General features: G+C 38.1%; 1 protein-coding gene across 7 annotated transcripts in view; it reads right to left on the bottom strand.

The window, feature by feature from the left end:
- SPAG9 (sperm associated antigen 9) overlaps positions 1-21,726 on the bottom strand; it is a 142,772-nt gene that overhangs the window by 61,483 nt on the left and 59,563 nt on the right. For 4 of the 7 annotated variants that reach the window (XM_030839989.2, XM_030839988.2, XM_030839987.2 and 1 more), the window contains exons 3-5: positions 12,451-12,521; positions 7,452-7,546; positions 1,446-1,596 (exon numbers count right to left, since the gene is read on the bottom strand). In XM_030839989.2, the coding sequence (XP_030695849.1) occupies positions 1,446-1,596; positions 7,452-7,546; positions 12,451-12,521 (317 nt within the window). Of the gene's footprint in view, positions 1-1,445; positions 1,597-6,571; positions 6,874-7,451; positions 7,547-12,450; positions 12,522-21,726 lie in introns of those variants that run through there. The other 3 variants (XM_060291337.2, XM_060291336.2, XM_060291335.2) reach the window with 1 other exon arrangement.

Consider the following 21,726-nt stretch of genomic DNA (forward strand, 5'->3'; position numbering starts at 1 on the left):
CTTCTCTTTAAGGTATCTTTTTGGATAGTAGTTAAAATACAGTTACCATATGGTATACATTTTTGATGTCCTAGAAGTATCCCTGCTACTTAATTTTGTTTTGGGAAAGGGACATGGCAAGTAGGCGATTGAGAGCTGGGTGTTTTGGAAGATCTATTAAACCAACAGGCAGGCTAAAAAAGTCAGTGTGGCCATAGGGGTAAGATGAGAAAACTTCCTAGTGGCATCACTGTGGACACTGAGCAGCTGCATAATTACCTTCTAATAAAGTGAGCAAAAAAGAAAGGAGAATGAGAAAAAGGTGAGGTTAGGCCTACTGTTAAAAATACTTTTCAGTGAGAGCAAAGCTATGAAATATTTATTGACTGTTTACTGTTTTGAGCACATTTCAGAGGTCAATGGAATGATTCTAAATGCCTCTACCTACTAGAGCTGAAAAACAGACCATTTATATTATCTTCAAAAGAGTCTTTCTAACATCTAAAACAAATAATTCATTTGACAGACATGTTCTGAGTGACGATTATGTGCTAGACACCTTTTCTAAGTGCTAGGGATACAGCACTAAACAAACCGCATGGATTTGGAGAGAAACAAAGTAAATAAGTAAATGACTTCGTAATTTAGAAGTATCATAAGAGCTATCTATATAAGTACTTAAACCATGATAAGTAATTTGGAGAAAAAGAGACCAGAAAAAGGAGATAAAGACGTAAGTAACTCACCTGTATTCATTGTAGGTGGCCTGTTTGTTTTATGACAGAGTCAATTTTCTAATGTAACAAGGTTCCTTTATAATCAGTGTTCCCTTTATAAATATTGCACTTTATAAGATATACACTATAACTTCAATTATTTTCAATTATTAGTATATCTCCACTCTTGGAATATATTATTATTTATATTTATAACTTATTTGGTGACAAGATCTTGGTCAAGAACATAAATCTATAATGAACTAACACCAGGCCTTTTTAGCTAAACACAATGCACTTTTGGATATTGCTTTATGAAGGTTTTGAGGAAAGTATCATGGGTTTTTTTTGTTTTTTTTTTTAAGTGAAGCCCTACTAAATTGTGACGCTTCCTAACAGTGAACCAAGGATTTCAGTTGGCAATAATTTTCGGTTCACTGCTCACCCCATCCTAAATTCATATAATGTAAATCAAGTAGAAATAGCCTAAATCAAATAGAAATGTCATTAGTATGACAACCAAGATGTAACAAAGCTTGACTCTGTTTTCCTATATAACTTGAAAAAGTATAATAAAAAACTAAAACTCTTGGGAAGAGCTCATTTCCAATTTAAAAAAAGCATCTGTTTTACGAACTAAAAATGTGTACATACTATTTCATTTTATTATGTTCTGGCTGTCTAGCACTTCAATTTGGATAAGAAAGCTTATAAAACACAAACTGAAGGTTTTCACAGAATAAAGCTTACCTTCAGGCTGGTATGAGAACGTGGTTGACTTAACTCCTGAAATTTCCATTGCTCTGATCCAGGGGTCTCGCCACCTTTCTGAGTGTCAGGTGTAAGCAATCCATCTCCAGCAGGTAATGGGAAAATCCCTAATGATATAGGGCGTTCTTTTCTATTTGGAGAAGGGAGAAAAATTAAGCATTAATTCGTTTTTAACTGTTATTCATCATGACTGTAAGTAATAAGGCTGGGCTGTCACTGCTCCAGAATTATCACTCTTAAATAATTCTGTCTGCCTATCTGAACAAGCAGACTTACCAAAGAGAAAGGACAGAGTCTCAGAAGCTAAATTAGCCCCAGGGAATCAACTAAGAAAGGTAGTAAAATATAGTTTAGGAAATCTTATTAAGTTACTGATGAGTCCCTTACCCCAACTCCTGCTTTTAGACTTCCCAATTCCTCATGTTAATCCCTAGATATTTACCATGCCTCTTCAGGGTATCTCTTTTCTGCCTAGAGGAAAATCAATATATGGTCTAAATCAGGGCTACTGATTAAATGGTAAAAAGAACATGTGGACCAAAAAAATGTTGCCTGCCATTTCAGTAAACAAACAACGTTGCCTGCCATTCAGCCATCAGCCACTGCAGCCAGCCCTGATGGAGGGCCCTGAAGGGAATTCAGGATGGAGAAAAACAGTATACTGACCCTAGATAGTTAAGACGTATATCAAAGGAATAATTTCAATGAGCCCAGACTCCTGCATGTTCCCATACATAGAAAAGCATTAAAATCATTAACTTGAGATGTCTGTCTTTTGTGATTAGCAGAAATCTTTTGATGTTCCACTATATGTTGTTTATTATCTATTTATTTTTCTCAGCTATATATCCTGGTTCCTCCCTTTGCCGGTTTGGGACGGTTCCTCAGAGCTATCTGAGAGGCTGCCCTGCTGGGCTATAGTCCTTAGTAATGTCTCTGAATAAAACATTAATTCTCAACTTTTAGGGTGTGTGTGTGTGTGTGTGTGTGTGTGTGTGTGTGTGTGTGTGTGTGTGTGTGTGTGTGTGTGTGTGTGTGTGTGTGTGTGTGTGTGTGTGTGTGTGTGTGTGTGTGTGTGTGTGTGTGTGTGTGTGTGTGTGTGTGTGTGTGTGTGTGTGTGTGTGCGCGTTCAGAGTTTTATCCCCTAAAGTAGGAAAGCTGTATTGTTCTACAGAACCAATATATGAGACCCTTTCCACCACATTATGTATGAGAAAACAACTGTCAGTTTCTCCAAACAAGGAGGCCAAAAAATTCTATGAAAGACTGTAGAGTTTTCAATGCTTTGTGGGAAATTCCAGTGAACAAGAGTTTCAATTTTAATAATAGAATTTTAACAAGAAACACATCCTTTGTTAATGCAAAGGACTTTTAGAGGGTAGAAATAAGCCTGGGTCATCCTGGGTCATTAACTCAAATGGAAATTAGCAAGAAATGAGACACCAAAGGTTTGGAGCTTCTAGGAACCATAGTGCTGCTGGTAAAAAATGTAAGTTAGAACAGAAACACTGAGGTTATAAATAAGTAATATAAATAAATTGGAAAATATTCAGTTTTTCTAAATAAGTCTTTATTCTGTAAGCTTATTTTCATACCAAGAAACTTAAGCCACTTTTGAAATGTGCCCTCACTGAACACAAAGGGTACACTGCTTTCATTCCTAATGACAATCAGAAAGGATCAGTACAACTGTCAAACACCTCCTTAAAGATTAGGTGAAGCAAAAGGGTTGAGGGACTGCATTTTATTAAAGTTGTAGGCACAAGGAAATAGAACAGGACTTTTCTCTATCAAGAGTTAATTATTTATAACTTCTTCACACTTGGGGTACTTTTCCTATTTGATTTGGGAGGAAAATTCAAACGCATGTAGGCAGCATAATAAAAGGCTAGATTTTAAAACCAAATCTAAGTTTGTCTCCACGACCTGCCAGAACAACCAAATAACAAAGTAGTCGGCTATTCTTTCTACCAGTTACTCCCAAATGCTGGTTCAGCAAGAAAGTTGTCATAAGTCCACAGCAAAGAGGCATTATTTATTATATCCTTACTGGATAACACAGAACACGTTATACACATACATGCTTCCACATATCATAGAACCTGTTCTTTCTTGAGAATGATTCACCCCTTTGCCACATCTTTTCTGCTTGATTTTAAAATGCCCTTTATTTCACCAAATGATGGTGACAACGATTGGAAATTTTGGGTGGGGAATGTATTTTGGGAACTGAAAATCTAAGGGTCTAAGAGCTACTAGATTACTTATTGTTTTTTAACATATCTTAATGACTTTAGCAAAAAGTGACCAGGAATTTAATCAGATGGAAGGCTCTCTAACCCCAAGTGCAAAGAAAGACAATACAAACTTCATTCGAATTCATCACACTGCCAATGATAATCAAAATGCAGGCCAGTCATGACAATTATCTTCCTTTATGAATGACAACACAATCATTTTCACACATGTTAAATACTGGAAAAGTTGGGGGAAGGAGTCGGCTGTGGGTCCAAGTTTTACTTTCCTACTCCTGTTAAATACTAACTCTACAATCCAAAATATAAGTAGAATTGAAACCTTTGTACTGCTTATATTTATCCTTCAGAAACTGCTTGACAGGGAGGGAATTTTTCTTCAGAGACTGATAGCTGTCAAGAGGGTCAATGATGCTGTAGGTTACACTGTTCCAACTCTGGAAAAATTGTATTACTACACACATCTTTTCTCTCCTTTTTTTTACTGATAAACTACGTAAAACTTGGCGGGGAGGGAGAAGGACATGTAATTATGCACGTTAAGTAGAGTCCTTTTTTCAAAAGGAAACGCTGAAAAGTGAACATTAGTCCTGTACTATATTGGTATGCATGTTTGATACTCTATATATTAAACGCTTCAGTAAAACTCACAAAAGAAACCAAAGAATGAAATACATGTGGGAAAATATCAAGTGGCAGATTTAAAGCCCAGGTGTTTCAATAATGCATTACTACCTAGAAACAAAGCTATCATCAGCTATCAGAATCCTTGTTACATATTTTTAAAAACTGCCATATATCCATTTTTAAATTGGTTATTTAAATGTTACCTTATGTGCATAAATAACTTTGCAAATATGTTTTGAAACAGCTTTATTATTCCCATTTAAAACAAATAATAATTAATAAAATCTACTGTTCATATTATAAAGAACAGTAAAAAGGTTACATTTGTTCAACACCCACCATGTGGCAAGCACTCAGATGGATGATTTATTTACATTATCTCATTTAATCCTCATAAGGAAATAGGAATTATTTTCCCTGGTTTCAGATTAGGAAAAGTGACACTCAGAGACTTTAGGCACTAGTAATCAGCAGAAATGGGATTCAAAGTCAGGCCTGTTTTGACTTCAAGACCCATGTACTTTCCTTGGAGCTACCTGTTTCTTGACAATTTAATCTTAATATTAAAGACTGAATATGGAAGACTTTCTTCAATCAGATCAACAGCAACTTTTATGTCAAGGAACTTTTTGAATTTAATCGTAAGTTATTTTATGAATAAAACAGCTAGAGCTAAAATAGTTTTGCTAAAAATGTAGTAGATATAAGTGACTATGAAAATTATTTACTTGTTTAATTTACAATATATCTTGCGACTGATTGAATACAAAATAATCATCTCACGTGTTTTTTAAAACGACCCAATGGGGTAAGAACCTCAGAGGAGGAAACTCTGGCACAGAGAGTAAGCACCTTGCCAAAGGCCCCACAGCTCGCATGTGGCAGAGCGTTTGTAGCCAGGCAGTCTGACTCCAAACCTCTCACCCACTGCACAGCACTGCATGGCACAACACTGCACTGCATGGCACAGCACAGCACTGGCATCTTAAATGGAACGGAAACCTAAGCCAGCCCTTTAAGACTAATCTTATTTGAATAGTCTAAATATTCTTGAGTCAAGGTATTTTTCAATTTCCTAAAAGCCTATATATAGATACATACAAATCCTTTATGTATTAAAATATACACAAGTAATAAGATTTGCTCCTGATTTTTATAAAATCAGGAAAAAAAAATGACCAAGTACCTAGTTTTAAGACCATAGTTGAAATTTAATTTTTGGACCTTAAACTAATGTTGAACATGAATGGACCTATGAATAAAAAAAGAACACATTGAGGGAATTTACTACTTTAAGTCCACAATTAGGAGTTGAGTTTTAAGTAAACACTTATAAAAAGCTATACACTATGAACCCTCATTTAAAACGATGCACAAAGCAAAAATCTCAACAAATCAATTTTAGTTTGATGAGTTAGAAAACAAAAGAAACCAAAACATTAAATCTCTAAAATACAGAAGATGGTTCTTAGAGCGTGCAAGTAGAGTGAAGAGCAGAAAAGCTACAGAGATAAATGACTAACCCCCACAAGCGGGCATGGATATTTGTCACCCAAGTCTACAAAGAAAAGGCAACATCTGACAAAACAATAGTGAATAGGCTCTGTAAAGCTTTCATAACTTTGATGTGTAAATAATTGGGGGAAAAAAATGAATTCCTTGCCCTAAAAGGTTTAAATCCTTTTGCTTTAAAATATATTTTGTTTTAGAAAGAAAACATTTAAGTTGTCAGTTCCCATGAGCTGCTATCAAAAATTGCAAAAACTGCAAAAAGGATGCCTGAACCTCCATCAGTCAAAGGATAGTTGGAACAAAATAAACACCTATGGCCTGTGCCTAATCAACTATAAGTCCCACCATAAAAGATTATTTGCTCCTAAATATTCAGATACTAAATGAAGAGACTGTGCAAATTTAGACCCAATGCTCGACTCCTGCTCTCCCTTTACTCTTTGAACACTGCTTAAAACAAGACCACACTGATCTTGTACTTGTGTATAAGTACAATCTGAAAATCTTTTTCTTAAGTCGGTGCTTTCCAAACACCAAGCCGTATCCCTAAGTGACAGCCCATAAATTACTATAAATAAGAAATGAAATCTCAGCTTCAATCCATTTTCCATTGTTTCAATCTGCAACAGAAATGGTTACAAAGAAGACCCGTGAAGCTAAAAATTCAAGAAAAACCAACTAAACAGGGACTTCTAAGAGAGACTAAAGTACCTGAGTATCCTTGGTAGGTTCTGCGTCAGAGCTGGCACTCCGGTAGAAATAGAAAAGTGCACAAGCAGCAAAACAGAGAGAGACACTAAGATAGCAGAATTAATGACCACCGCCCCGCCAACAAAGCCAAACACAAACAGCAGCATGCATCCAGGACTCATGGCGCTGTGCTGGCATGGTGAAACACCGGAACCAGGAGGCCTACACGGGGGCCAAAGGGGTATCTTTGTAGTGAGGATCTGTCATTCAGCTGCTGCCACAAAAACAATGCCATCAGCAGCAGCTTTCCACTCCATCCTGCAGCAGCTCCGAAGCGATGACGTCATCCCGCTCTCCCCACCTCATAACCATAGAGCTGCTGCTCCTAGCATTTATGCAGCAATCCAGAGCAACGGCAAGCCTATTAACTGTTTTCCTCTCCACTAAGAGTCCTGGCTTAGCTCATTGGCTACAGGGCTTGGAGATCTACATAATTTATTCACACTCCTACATCAAACAGAAGTCTTAGCTACTAACCCTTTCAAACATGCCTCTCTGTAACAAAAAGGACTTTTAAACCAATTATACAGGAGAAATGAAAATTTTCAGCATTCTCACAAATCAGACAATTTTAAACCTAGTGTAATCTTCATTAAATATCAGAAATCAATCAAAATACCTCGATATGTTGCCATATAGCATGGCTCACAATTTACCTCTTCATTAGTGAAAGCTGTTCTGTTTTTCCATGCTACTCTCTCCGGTAGCATTCCAACTACAGTAGAGAGCTTTTTGAATCAGCTTAACTATTGTTCCAGGATTAAAGAACAGAGAGAAACAGAAACAAACAGATTATTTTATTTCCCTTTTTCCCAAGGCAAAAATGTATTAAAAAGCTTACCTAATTCTACTATGAGCTGTGGACTCTAGTTGATCACCCCCTGAGAGCTGATGAAGTTTTGTTCTTTCTAAGTGTTCCATATAATTATGGATCATCTATTTTGAAGAAAGAAAAGAATACACAAAATTTTAAGACTAATACCTGGAATAAAAACATACTGTTTTAGCAAGGGAAACCTTTTAATATAAATTTCTTATTTATCAGACTACAGTTCCATGTAAAAGAATATTAAGGATGAAATTTTCTTTTAACGGCAAAGGAATATGCAAATGCTTACATTTAAGGATGCTAGTGTCCGCAAAAGTAGCCAACATCTTGCTTAGCATAGCAAAAAAATTTTTTCGAACCCTGGCCACGCTTTCACTGCTGTGGCCAGGGTTCGATCCCTGGTCGGCGAACTGAGATCTCGCAGTGGCCCAGTGTGGCCAGATAAATAAATAAATATATATTTTTTAAGTATGCTTTTGTTGTGAAAATTTTACTTGGCATGCATGCATATACAAAATTAAGAAGTATGTAAATCAATTTGAAACTGTTATTTACTTCAAATAAACAAAAAGATGAACTCTGATACATGGGTTAAGATGGGTAATTCTATCAAATCAAATATAAAAGAATCAATCAGGCTGTTCCCCAATTAAAACTAGCCCAAATAAGAAATGTATCAGACAAGGAAAAATTAATACAGAATCACATGGATATGGTATATGAAAGCATTTTTAAAACTTTTAAATTTAAAGATTTTCTCTTTACCACCATTTAAAGAACAGTTTTGCAGAAATACAGCTTTCGTCTTTGTGTCAGTGAGTCAGAAATAATGAGCTGTTTCCTTCTTGTATCAGGGAAAACTTTAAGGGAAAAAATTTAAATGAGACTAGTATAACAAAGTGATGGTTGGGCCAAATAGACACCAATTTAAATTTTCAAAAGATTTGAGAAAATCTAAGTCAAATTCTTTTATAATGGATAGTGATTGTATGAATTTGATTCGTTCAAATGGAAGAATCTAAGTTTCTTTAAGCATTCAAATGAATAGAAATCTCCCCTAGACTGCTTTTATAATAATCTATTGATATTTATTCAATATAGACAAATAAAAAGATTAAATAAAATGCAAAGATACAGAATCAGTTCTACCCCAAATAATGCATTCTATAGATTGATTCTTGTCTTAAATGAATACGTTAAAAATTTTTTAATTTAGAAGATGTTGAATTCCAAACCTTCTTCAAATGACTGACCCAAGTAACTATTTCTGACATTCCAAAATGGTCTACATAATGAAATTGGTTTCAACCCAATTAAACTAACACTTAATAGGACAGAACAACAACAACAAAATGGCAGCTAATATTTATTGAGCACCAACTACAAATCAGCCAGTGCATGTACATTGTTTCAATTAATCCTCACAACAACAATATGATTTGCTAGATAAACTCCAGTTTAAGGAGGTTAAAATAATTTGCCCAACTTGACCAGCTAGTTAATGATTAACTGTGCTCTGTCAGCTAGTTGGCTTTGTGGCCAGAACTCAGGTCCATCTGACTCAGTCATCAGAGTAGTTAAGCATTACAGGACTCATGGTGTATCTGTCCTTTCAGTCAATTCTGGAGGCAGGCAATAAGTTCATTGTCCTTTCTTCCTCACTCCCACAAGAAAACCCCACATCCTAAAGCATTTCCTGATGTCTGAAATAAAATATGCACTATATTCTATATATGCACAAAAAAGAAGAAATAATAAATTGTACATAAAAATTTAAGTTTTAATTACAGGGCTTCACAGAGTAGCTCAGGTTGTTTTTAATAAAAAACTGAGTAGGGGGCAATGCTGCCAGGTAGAAAAGAGAGGTAGAGTAAAATAGGATATGCTTTAGATAACCTACTATTGGGTCCACCAGCCCCATCCCTCCTTATCTCAGAATGGTAACTCTCAATTTTCTCCGGAAAATTAATTAACATTAATTCACACATATCCAGGAGTCAATTCAGCAACAAGTAGCTGGAGTCATGAAGAAGGGTCCCAAGCACACTGTTTAGAACATCCCAACTCCCCTCCCACTTAGAGAAATCTTCACAGCAGAGGTTGACTGTCAACTTTGGCTAAAACTGAAATGCAAGGCAATAGTTATTAGAAAAGCAAGGCAAAAATAGAGGTTTTGAAGACAAGTGGCATGAATCCTTTTAATTCTGTTGGCCTTGAATCCTTCCATATGCAGCTCAAAATCCTTTAAGTATATCCACAAAGCCACTATTCTTAAAGTGGTTGAGATGGCATAAAACAAAGAGGCAAAGAAAATTTTCTAGTGCATTTAACGTCCATGTGTTTCATAACCTAAAAGCATTATTGAAAATTCAGGCAAGGGAATCAGACAGACCCAGGTTCAAATCCAGTCACATACTAGCATGGAATTTGGGACAAATCACTCCATCTTCTCTTTCTAAGCTTCAATCTGTAAAATGGGGGTGGATTATAAGAATTTACTCAGAGGATGAGATGAAAATGCATTTAAACAGTCCCTGATGTAAGACCGGGGTTCAAGTTTTTAGTGATTAGTATAACAGTATGTATATTTCCTCCAATGCCCTCTTCAAGATATGTCTTCTTTCAAGCAAATTCAGTAATGTGTATAAAATTTTGAAGTTAATTAGAGAACAGTTATTCACATTACAAAAAGAGCCAGAGATTTCTCTTAAGCAGCAAACAATGCTTTTGATAAAAGGTGCTTTTAAACAACTTTTTTGTAGCCTATAACAAAGGTTACCTTAGTTAGAAGTAACAGTGGAAAGATTAAGGTTAAATCCTTCAGACTTCCTTTCCCTGAAGGTTTTCAGAATTTACCTTTAAAGGACACCTAGTTCTTTAGCATTGGATAGCTATTTATAATTGCTAATTGAATTGTATTTCTAGTACAGCTGTATAAACACAGAAAAATGTGGGCTAGAATAGAAAAGACCCACATTTTAAAGCAGCCATATCTGTGTTATATAAACCTTCCTTGAGGCAGAACGAAATACAGAGAGCCTATCAGGGCAGAGGATAGAAGCTGCTTAGGACTAAGGGTGGGGACCCTATGAAAATGCTACATGTAAGATCTGCCTTGGTTACTAGAGAGACCCAAATCTCTGCCTTGGTATTTAGGATTTTCCTGAGATCTTTTCTTCTTCCTGGGCTGTCCTTCTCTGAAGGATCAGAAATAGAAAAATTATTATATCTTTTCATTTGAAATTAAGATGTCAGGTTGCTTTTTCTGCTGGAACACATCTTCACTTTTGCTAAATACGTATATGAGAGAAAATATGAAATTTCACTTTACAATGATTTTTTTTCTAGACTGCATATTTTATACATATTTCAATTTAACAATCCTCAACTATTACAAAGGTTAAAACTTCAGTGAAAAAACAAAATGACTATTCATTATTCATCACTATCAACTATTTATGGCACATAAACCTACTCCCCCAAACATGCTTATAATTATCAGCATTGATAAGCACTACCAGTACAGGGCATTGTTCAGGCACTGAATTGAATGGTGTGAAAAGAACCAACAATAGACGTTTACAATCAATTGTTCTTTAACAGTCTTAATATCTACCAAGTACCTGTCTTATTAAAATGTGGTTATTTTTTACATACTGAAAAGGCTGCTATGTAAGCTGTTCCTGTTTTTCAAGAGCTCTATGGTTCCAGCCCTCTGTGGCCAATCTTTTTCCTCCACCACTATATATCAATTCTGTGACACTTCATGCTTAGTGTGTGGTTATGTAAGTTAAAACAGTAATAATCAGGGCTTCCCTGGTGGCGCAGTGGTTGGGAGTCCGCCTGCCGATGCAGGGGACACGGGTTCGTGCCCCGGTCAGAGAAGATCCCACATGCCGCGGAGCGGCTGGGCCCGTGAGCCATGGCCGCTGAGCCTGCGCGTCCGGAGCCTGTGCTCCGCAACGGGAGAGGCTACAGCAGTGGGAGGCCCGCGTACCGGAAAAAAAAAAAAAAAAAAAAAACAGTAATAATCAAACCTCACACGTCAGGAAGAAATTCCAACACCTCCCCAAGAAAGTGTTAAGAACACTAGTCTCCAAAGCAAATGAAACTGAGTGCGGTGGGGTTTTACATTCCTTAAAAGCAACAATATAGGCCCCTACCAGAGGCAGGATAAGAGATCACCCAAACTAGTGAAAGGAAAATGGAAGCTGAAGACTGGAACCATCTGTATCATGGGAAAGACTGGACTAGAAAGGGAAAGAGAGCAATTATTTTTTTCAGGTAACAGTGCATGCATCTATGAAAATTCTATTTATTTAGGTATGTGAACCCCAGAATGACCATGATACACAGCAACAATTTTCACATTAAGGAGATAGAAAGAAACAAAGGAAACATATAAAAGGCTGACAGAAAATCATAAAAAGAAGGTTAAAAAACCCTCAAGTACATTTTCTAAATTGCTTTGAAGAGATTATGTGCTAGAGTTGTTCATCTAAAATACTGAAATTTCATGCAGAAAACCTGTTTTAGAGTCATTTTAAGACATTATAATTTGTTTGTTATTTGTTATGAGCTTGATGCAAATAAGTCCTTTATACTGTATTATAAATGTAGAGACTCTGACCAACAATTTACCAATCCATCATTTCCCAACAGGTAACAAAACAAATTATATCTATTCTCTCGTATTAGTACCACGTATACTTTTTATTATGCACACATTAAGTTTTTACTTAACCAGCCAAAGACACAAGTATTGGAACTGCCTTAATAATTACAATATTCTGTGTAACACTAATTCACCACATGAAAACTTAATGCCAGATAAAAGACATTAAAAGTCAACATTTGGTAACTAAGTACATGCTACATGAAATTTAAAGTCTTCTCAAAATAATCCCCAAGGATTATACTAGCTGATTTTCAAAGAGAAATTAAGACACATTTTCTAAGGTTAATTTCTGTATCTCAATATTAGCATGGTAAGAACAACCTAGAAACCCACCTCTGTGTGTCTTTGATGTAATGCATTATATTCCTTCTTCAGTTCTGCTTCTCTTTCTTCAAGTCTGCTAACTGAAATTAAGATACATACACTTAATCAAAACAAAATATAAGAAATTTACTTGAAAATTCTATCTTTAAAACTTGGAATGGGTTATCCATAATCCTTGATAACTTCAGGACTCATTGCTCCATATGAAATTCTTCACAAAGCTAGTGACCTCATTTCATCATCCTTAATAAAACTTTCAGAGAAGGAATAAACAGAATTTTTTAAAAAACTAAACATCTGATTGCTTCTCCTAATATGTATATGTTTATCAGGTCATCCCCCATGTAAGTAGGTTTTTAACATGATATAGAATTACCTCTTGGAAAAACACTTTACAAATCTCCTCATAGAAGTTATAACCTGGGACTAGGGTCCAAATCATTGATTTCTAATATTATTCCAGCTCTTTTTCACTACTGAGCAGTATGTGAACACGTCACTATTTATAAGTACTTTCTCTACTTCAGGTCTTAATTTCAGGGACTCATCTTCTTTTATTTAGCTCCCTCTGCTGATGGAGTTTGTGTGAGCCACTACATGGCTCATGGAGCACAACTTTGATACTTTAAAAAAAAGTTTTTAAGATCCCAAGATATAGAATTTCAGAACAGGATTTCACAGGAGAGAATGGTATCAGAGAGGAGTGATTCTGAGAGAAGATGGAATCCAAGCAGGACCACGAAGAAATTACAGTACCCAAGATAGGTAGTGATGACAGTAGAGCAGGCAGGCACTGTTATCACAGAGAACGGAACACAAAACCGTGGAGGTGGCAAGGAAGAGGGGAGACCAGCCAGCCTGGAGGAGCCCATACTGGCTAAGGAGCAGTGGGAGACAGTCTGCTGGGGAGAAGTAAAGCTGGTGCTAAAGGAGCTTGTCAAGATACTCATTTAAGTCTGTCTGAAAGCATGAGAGCAGTTGTAAATGGTCTCTTGGTATAAGGGTCAGCTAGCTATAAACATGCAAGGCTGTTTGTAAGTGACAGCCAGTGACTGTGCCAGCTGGCTGTAGAAGTAACTACTATGAACTGTAACAGCACATGCATGAATGTTTTCATATGCCTAATACTAACACACCAGACACCATATATCACATAACTTGTGCTGCCTGGTAAACTCATTTTTGGTTTGTGTAGCTTTCTTTGAATATATTGAAAATATACCATTAATTAGGAAACCTGTAGCTTTGACTTTTGATTTGTTTCTAATCAAGCCTATGTGTTGGCTCATTAAATTTGCAACAGTGAGTAAACACACTACAGTATCCATAGAGTCACACTTTATTGTGCCAGGCAAGGCTTGAGGACATGGGCTGCTCATCTTATCTTGTGGTTGAAAGCAATAAAAAGCAAACCTATAAGGCAGCATACTGAAACCATAATAAATTTTAGTGCAGCTTCTGTGATTTTTATTTAAAAACAGGAAATCCAAGCAACTTACCAATTAAATTAATCTAAAAGCATAATCTTAAAGCTACTGAGTGAACTATAAGTATCTTTAATTGCTCATCTGTGTGAATCAAAATTTTCCTGGTATTGTGCAACCAAAACAAAAAAAGGCTGAGACTAAAATAAAATTCCAACTATCATCCATAACCCTCAATTTCAAATTTGTGCTCAACAGTAGAGCCCCCTTACTCTTGTCAACTAACTTGGTATAAATTCATAAGATAAATTTATATCACCATCACTACCACTACTACTAACAGCTAACATTATATAGTACTTGTTAGGTAACATGCACTGTCCTACGTACTTTATGTTAACTAACTTGAGCCTGACATTAACCTTATGACGAAAGTTTAATACATTTCATTTTAGAGATAACGAAACTGAAGTAAATAGGGGTTAAGTAACTTGCCCAAATTCACAAAGCTAGTAAATGGCAAAACTACAATTCCTAATGGAAGAGACTAGATCCAGAATCAGCTTTTAATTACCATGGTATTCTGCCTCTCAAGAGATACTCTTTTAATTTGTTTTATATATTGGAGTCAACTTTAAAATTTCACTTTGGGGAAAAAAAGTATAGAGAGTACTCCTTTATTACTTGAAATAAAAACCCCTCTGTCTGGAAAGAACCTAATCACAGATACTACAAAACTCAAAGGTATCAAACTGCCAAGTAAAATATGTACCCAACTTTATTAATCATGATGAAATGCATATTAAAGCCCAAATGTGGGAATTCCCAGGTGGTCTAATGGTTAGAACTCTGTGCTCTCACTGCCGAGGGCCCGGGTTTGATCCCTGGTCGGGGAACTAAGATCCCATAAGCCAGGTGGCATGGCAAACAAACAAACAAAAAAGTAAAAAAACAAAATGCAACACTACTACATACTTGTCAGAGTAGCTAAAATGAAAAACATTGTTGGTAAGGAACAAGTTCTGGTAAGGAACTTTTATACACTGCTGGTGGGAGTATAAATTGGTACACCCAATTTGAAAACTGGCAAGATTTAATAAAGTTAATATTTGCCAACCCTGTGACAAAACAAGTTCATTACTATGAAATATGTCTACGTGTCCACCAAAAGGCATTTAAGACAATACTCAAAGCAGCACTATTTGTGCCCCAACCTGGAATCAACCCAAATATCCACCAACAGCAAAATGGATAAATATTCATGCACTGGAATACTATCTAATAATGAGAATGAGGAAATTATTGCTGTACAAAACATCATGGACAAATCTCACGAACAGGACATTGAGGAAAAGAAGCAGAAGCAAAAGAATACAAAGTTCATATACATACATAACTAATCTAAAACTAATCTAATGTGTTAGAAGTCAGGATAGTGGTTACCTTTGGGGAGGAGTTATGACCTGATGAATTTACTGTGTATACAGCCCAACCCCACCCCAGTCCAAACATAATGTGTACCCATTCACACAAGCATTTTCCTTGGCTTGAATACTCATCATTCTTTATGTTCTCCAAGAACTCCTATAAATTCAACATATAGCGCAGGATTTAAACAGACTATTCAGAACCATAACAAATAAGCTGTATTGATTCATCATAAAAATGTACAGGGAGATGAGGAAAAAATGTTACCAGATTGGAGAATTATAAAAAGAAATAGGGCTTCCCTGGTGGCGCAGTGGTTAAGAATCCGCCTGCCAATGCAGGGGACACTGGTTCAAGCCCTGGTCCAGGAAGATCCCACATGTCACGGAGCAACTAAGCCCATGTGCCACAACTACTGAGCCTGCACTCTACAGCCCGCGAGCCACAACTGCTAAGCCCGTGTGCTACAACTACTGAAGCCCGTGAACCTACAGCCCGTGCTCCACAAGAGAAGCCACCGCAACGAGAAGCCTGTGCACCGCAACAAAGAGTAGCTCCCACTCGCTGCAACTAGAGAAAGCCCGCGTGCAGCAACAAAGACCCAATGCAGCCAAAAAAATAATAATTTAAAAAAGAAAGAAAGAAAAAATGATTGCCATCATTGGAGGATAAATTGGAATTACTCTTTTGAAGGTCACATTGGTGATATGTATTAAAATAAGCAATGTGTATATCCTTTGACCCACTGTTACTATTCATTTGAAAAGGGCCTAGAACAGGACCTCACACACCTGTGTCTTTCAAATACAACAATTAAAGGTACCGTTAAAATGAATGCAGTATTGGGCTTCCCTGGTGGCGCAGTGGTCGAGAGTCCGCCTACCAATGCAGGGGACATGGGTTCGTGGCCCCGGTCCGGGAAGGTCCCACATGCGGCGGAGAGGCTGGGCCCGTGAGCCATGGCCGCTGAGCCTGCGCGTCCGGAGCCTGTGCTCCGCAAAGGGAGAGGCCACAACAGTGAGAGGCCCGTGTACCACACAAAATAAAATAAAATTAAAAAGTAAAAAAAAATAAAATGAATGCAGTATTATCATAAATGCTGACATGGGATGGTGCCTAGAACTTAATGGAAGGATGTTGAATGTTACTGCTATATCTGAAATTTAAAAATATAAAACAATGCATAGTATGATGTCACTAAGATGTCTACAAAGTCAAAACGAACTGATTTTCTCTCCCAAACCTGCTCTTTCCCATAATCTTCTTACTCAGGCAAAAATCTTGCAACTATCCTTTTGCTCTTCTCTTTTCCCACACTGCAATCCATCAGCAAATTCTGTCCAGTTTACCTTCAAAATAAATCTAGAATCTGACAACTTTTTTTTTTTTTTTTGCGGTACGCGGGCCTCTCACTGTTGTGGCCTCTCCCGTTGCGGAGCACAGGCTCCGGACGCGCAGGCTCAGCGGCCATGGCTCACAGGCCCAGCCGCTCCACGGCATGTGGGATCTTCCCAGACCGGGGCACAAACCCGTGTCCCCTGCATCGGCAGGCGTACTCTCAACCACTGTGCCACCAGGGAAGCCCTCTGACAACTTTTTACCACTTCTATCACTCCCACCTTGATATAAGACATCATCTCTTGCCTGGATTATTACAATTATCTCCTGACTAGTGTTTCTGCTCTAGTCTCTGCTCCCCTGTGTTTAAATGGTAACCTGGCTGGAGTCAGATAGTGACTGACTGCTCAAAACCCTTCAACAGCTTCCCGTGACAGAAAGAAAGAAAGGAAGGAGTGAGGGAGGGAGTCCTTACTCTGGCCTACAAGACCCTTCAGGATCAGATGTGTCAAGCCACACCACTTTTGTTCCCATGGAGAATTCTTGTCTCCCCACCCAACTGTTACAGACTGAATTGTCTCCGACCCAAATTCATACGTTGAACCCCTAACCAATGTAACTATGTTTGTAAACAGGGCTTTCAAAAGGTAATTAAGGGGAATTCCCTGGTGGTCCAGGGTTAGGACTTGCTCACTGCTGAAGCCTGGGTGCAATTCCTGGTCGGGGAACTAAGATCCCACAAGCTGCGCAGCACAGCCAAAAAAATAAATAAATAAAAATAAAATAAAAAGGTAATTAAGGTTAAATGAGATCATAAAGATAGGGTCCTAACTCAATAGGACTGGTATCTTTTTTTAAGAAAAGGAAATGATAACAGAGCTCTTTCTCCCCACACATGCACAGAGAAAAGGTCCTGTGAGAACACAGAGAGAAGGCGGCCATCTGCAACCCAGGGAGAGTGGTCTCAGAAGAAACCAAACCTGCCAGCACTTTCCAGCCTTTAGAACTGTGAGAAAATTAATTTCTGTAATTTAAGCCACCCAGTCTGTGGTATTTTGTTATGGCAGCCCTACAAGAACTATTGATAAATATCATTAAGTTAACCTTTGAGAGAAGCTTTTATACACAATGTTTATCAATTGACTTGGGACAGACAGCTGAGCTTGTAGCTCATAGAAACAGGTCCTGACTGACTTTATGGCAGCTTGCTAACCGACGTTGGTTTGTGTAGCTTTGTTGTAATGTACTACTTAATCGTAAGAATGTGGGAAAGACATAAAGCCCCAAAATACCACTAATTGCCGGAAATCTCCTACCATTTACCTAAATGAACATGATCATTGTTCAAACTGGCTACAAAACTAATAAATTTTTGTAGAAACCTACAAAAATTTCTTAAATTTCTATTAATCACTCTGTCCCCTTAAGCATTTTGTATTATTTCTATCGATAATTCCTTAATCCTCCATTCACAGCTTTTTAATCCATTAGACTTAACGTTCTACTTATTTCCATTTGGCATCATAGTCTTACTTTCACCTCAAAAATAAACTTGATAAACTATCAACCCATTCTCTAATCAACCATTTCATATATTTACTAATCTCATATAAATTATCTATATCTGTATTATTTCTTAGCAAGCCTGTATCATACAAGAAAGGGCATTTAACACATGCAAACCACATATGGTTACATGTGACTTGCCCCTGACTGTTATTTTTTTCAATAGATTTTATTTTTTAGAGCAGTTTATGGTTCACAGAAAAAATGAAAGTACAGTTTCCATACACCCCTGCCGCCACACACCCATATCTTCCCCCACTATCTACATCCCACACCAGTGTGGTACATATATTACAGTCAGTAAACCTACACTGACACATCATAATCACCCAAACACTAAAGTTTACATCAGGATTAACTCTTTGTGTTGAATATTCTATAGATTTGGACACATACATAATGACATGTATCCACCATTAGTTTCATACAGAGTAGTTTCATTGCCTTAAAAATCCTCTGTTTGCCACATATTCATCCCTCCCTCCCTCCCTCACTCCCGCCCACTGTCCATTTTAACCATGGTAACACTTATCTTTTTACTGTCTCTATAGTTTTGCCTTTTTCAGATTGGCTTCTTTTACTCTGCCATATCTTTTTGAGGTTCTTCCATGTGTTTTCAGGGCTTGATACATCACTGCTTTTAGCACTGAAAAATATTCCACTGTATGGATGCACCACAGTTTATTCCTGTTATTTTCATAAGTGCTACAGTCTTAAAACTAAAAGCCTGAAATGCTCATCATCTCATCTAAGCACTAAAGTTAATTTTCTTAATCTACAAATATTTTCAGTCAGTACTGCTGCATATTACAAACTTCTATGCTGACAGATGATTTCCATATTTTCACTGTTCTTAATACAAAATAAATCACAAGTACACTTTAATCAAGCTCTCTCTCAGCTTTCTGTATGAATACATGTTACCTATTACAGTATTCAACACAACTAATTTTATTTTTTAAGGCAGCAAAAGATCCAGGCTAAAACTAGAACTGACAACACTGTACTTTACATCAGCCTATTAGTCTGATGCATCACTGTTGTATTCTGATTTTCTCTCACCTGTAACTATGTTTTTAAGAATGTTCCACCCAAAAGCTGCAGAAACTGTGCACTCTCTTCAACTGCACATGAAACATTCTCCAGGATAGATCACGTGTTATGCCACAAAACAAGTCTCAGTAAACTTAAAAACACTGAAGTCGTATCACGCCGCTTTTCCAACCACAGTGCTATGAGACTTGAAATCAACTACAAGAAAAAAACCACAAAAAATACAAACATGTGGAAGCTAAACAAATGCTACTAAGCAACCAATGGGTCAATGAAGAAATCAAAGAGGAAGTAATGAAAATGGAAACATAATATTCCAAGACCTGAAAATGGAAACATAACATTCCAAAATCTATGGGAGACAGCAAAAATAGTTCTAAGAGGGAAATTCAAGAAACAAGAAAAATCTCAAATAAACAATATAATCTTACACCTAAAGGAACTGGAAAAAGAAAAACAAAAACCAATGTGAAGAGAAAGAAGGAAATAATAAAGATTAGAGTGGAAATAGGGACCTTCAAGATGGCGGAGGAGTGAGACGTGGAGATCACCTTCCTCCCCACAAATACATCTACATGTGGAACAACTACAAAACACCTACTGAACGCTGGCAGAACACCTCAGATGTCCCCACGTCCCTGGGTAGGGCAAAAGAAAAAAAGGAAAAACAGAATAGGGACAAGACCTGCACCTCTGGGAAGGAACTGTGAAGGAGGAAAAGTTTCCACACACTAGGAAGCCACTTCATTGGCAGAGATGGGGGTGGGCGGGGGGAAGCTTTGGAACCACGGAGGAGAGCGCAGCAAAAGGGGTGCAGAGGGAAGAGCGGAGAGATTCCCGCAAAAGGGATCAGAGCTGACCAGCATTCACTAGCCTCAGAGACTTGTTTGCTCACTCGCCAGGGCGGCTGGGAGCTGAGGCTCCGGCTTCGGAGGTCAGATCCCAGGGAGAGGACTGCGGTTGGCCACGTGAACACAGCCTGAAAGGGGCTAGTGCGCCACAGCTAGCAGGGAGGGAGTCCGGGAAAAAGTCTGGAACTGCCTAAGAAGCAAGAGACCACTGTTTGGGGTGCGTGAGGAGAGGGGATTCAGAGCACCACCTAAACAAGCTCCAGAGATGGGCGCAAGACGCGGCTATGAGCTCGGACACCAGAGATGGGCATGAAATGCTAAGGCTGCTGCTGCAGCCACCAAGAAGCCTGTGTATAAGCACAGGTCACTATCCACACCTCCCCTCCTGGGAGCCTGTGTTGTCCGCCATGCCAGGGTCCCATGATCCACAGACAACTTCCCCAGGAGAACACACACCGTGCCTCAGGCTGGTGCAACGTCATGCCGTCCTCTGCCGCCGCAGGCTCGCCCCGCATTCCATACCTCTCCCTCCCCAGAGCCTGAGTAAGCCAGAGCCCCCTAATCAGCTGCTCCTTTAACCCCGTCCTGTCTGGGCAGGGAACAGATGCCCTGTGGCGACCTAAACACAGAGGCGGGGCCAAATCCAAAGCTGAACCCCAAGAGCTGTGTGAACAAATAAGAGAAACGGAAATTTCTCCCAAAAGCCTCAGGAGCAGCGGATTAAATCTCCACAATCAACTTGATGTACCCTGCATGTGTGGAATACCTGAACAGACAACGAATCAACCCAACAGTGAGGCGGTGGACTTTGGGAGCAAGGATATATATATATTTTTTTTTTACTTTTTCTCTTTTTGTGTGTATGTGTATGCTTCTTTGTGTGATTTTGTCTGTATAGCTTTGCTTTTACCATTTGTCCTAGGGTTCTGTCTGTCCGTTTTGTTTGTTTGATTTTTCTTTTCTTACTTTTTAATATTTTTTACTTTTAAGAATTATGTTTTATTTTATTCCATTTAAGTTTTTTCTTTCTTTTTTTATCCCTCTTCTTCTGAGCCATGTGACTGACAGGGTCTTGGTGCTCCGGCAGGGTGTCAGGCCTGTGCCTCTGAGGTGGGAGAGCCGAGATCAGGACATTGGTCCACCAGAGACCTCCCAGCTCCACGTAATATCAAATGGCAAAAGCTCTCCCACAGATCTCCATCTCGACGTTAAGACCAACCTCCACTCAACAACCAGCAAGGTACAGTGCTGGACACCCTATGCCAAACAACTAAGCAAGACAGGAACACACCACCACCCATTAGCAGAGAGGCTGCCTAAAATCATAATAAGTTCACAGACACCCCAAAACACACCACTGGACACGGTCCTGCTCACCAGAAAGACAAGTTCCAGCCTCATCCAGCAGAAAACAGGCACCAGTACCCTCAACCAGGAAGCCTACACAACTCACTGAACCAACATTTCGCACTGGGGGCAGACACCAAAGAAAGCAATGGGAACTACGAACCTGCAGCCTGCAAAAATGAGACCCCAAACAAAGTAAGTTAAGCAAAATGGGAAGACAGAGAAATACACAGCAGATGAAGCATCAAGGTAAAAAAACCCCACCAGACCAAACAAAT

This window comes from Globicephala melas, chromosome 20, assembly GCF_963455315.2.
Source record: "Globicephala melas chromosome 20, mGloMel1.2, whole genome shotgun sequence".
In the NCBI taxonomy this organism is placed as follows: domain Eukaryota; kingdom Metazoa; phylum Chordata; class Mammalia; order Artiodactyla; family Delphinidae; genus Globicephala; species Globicephala melas.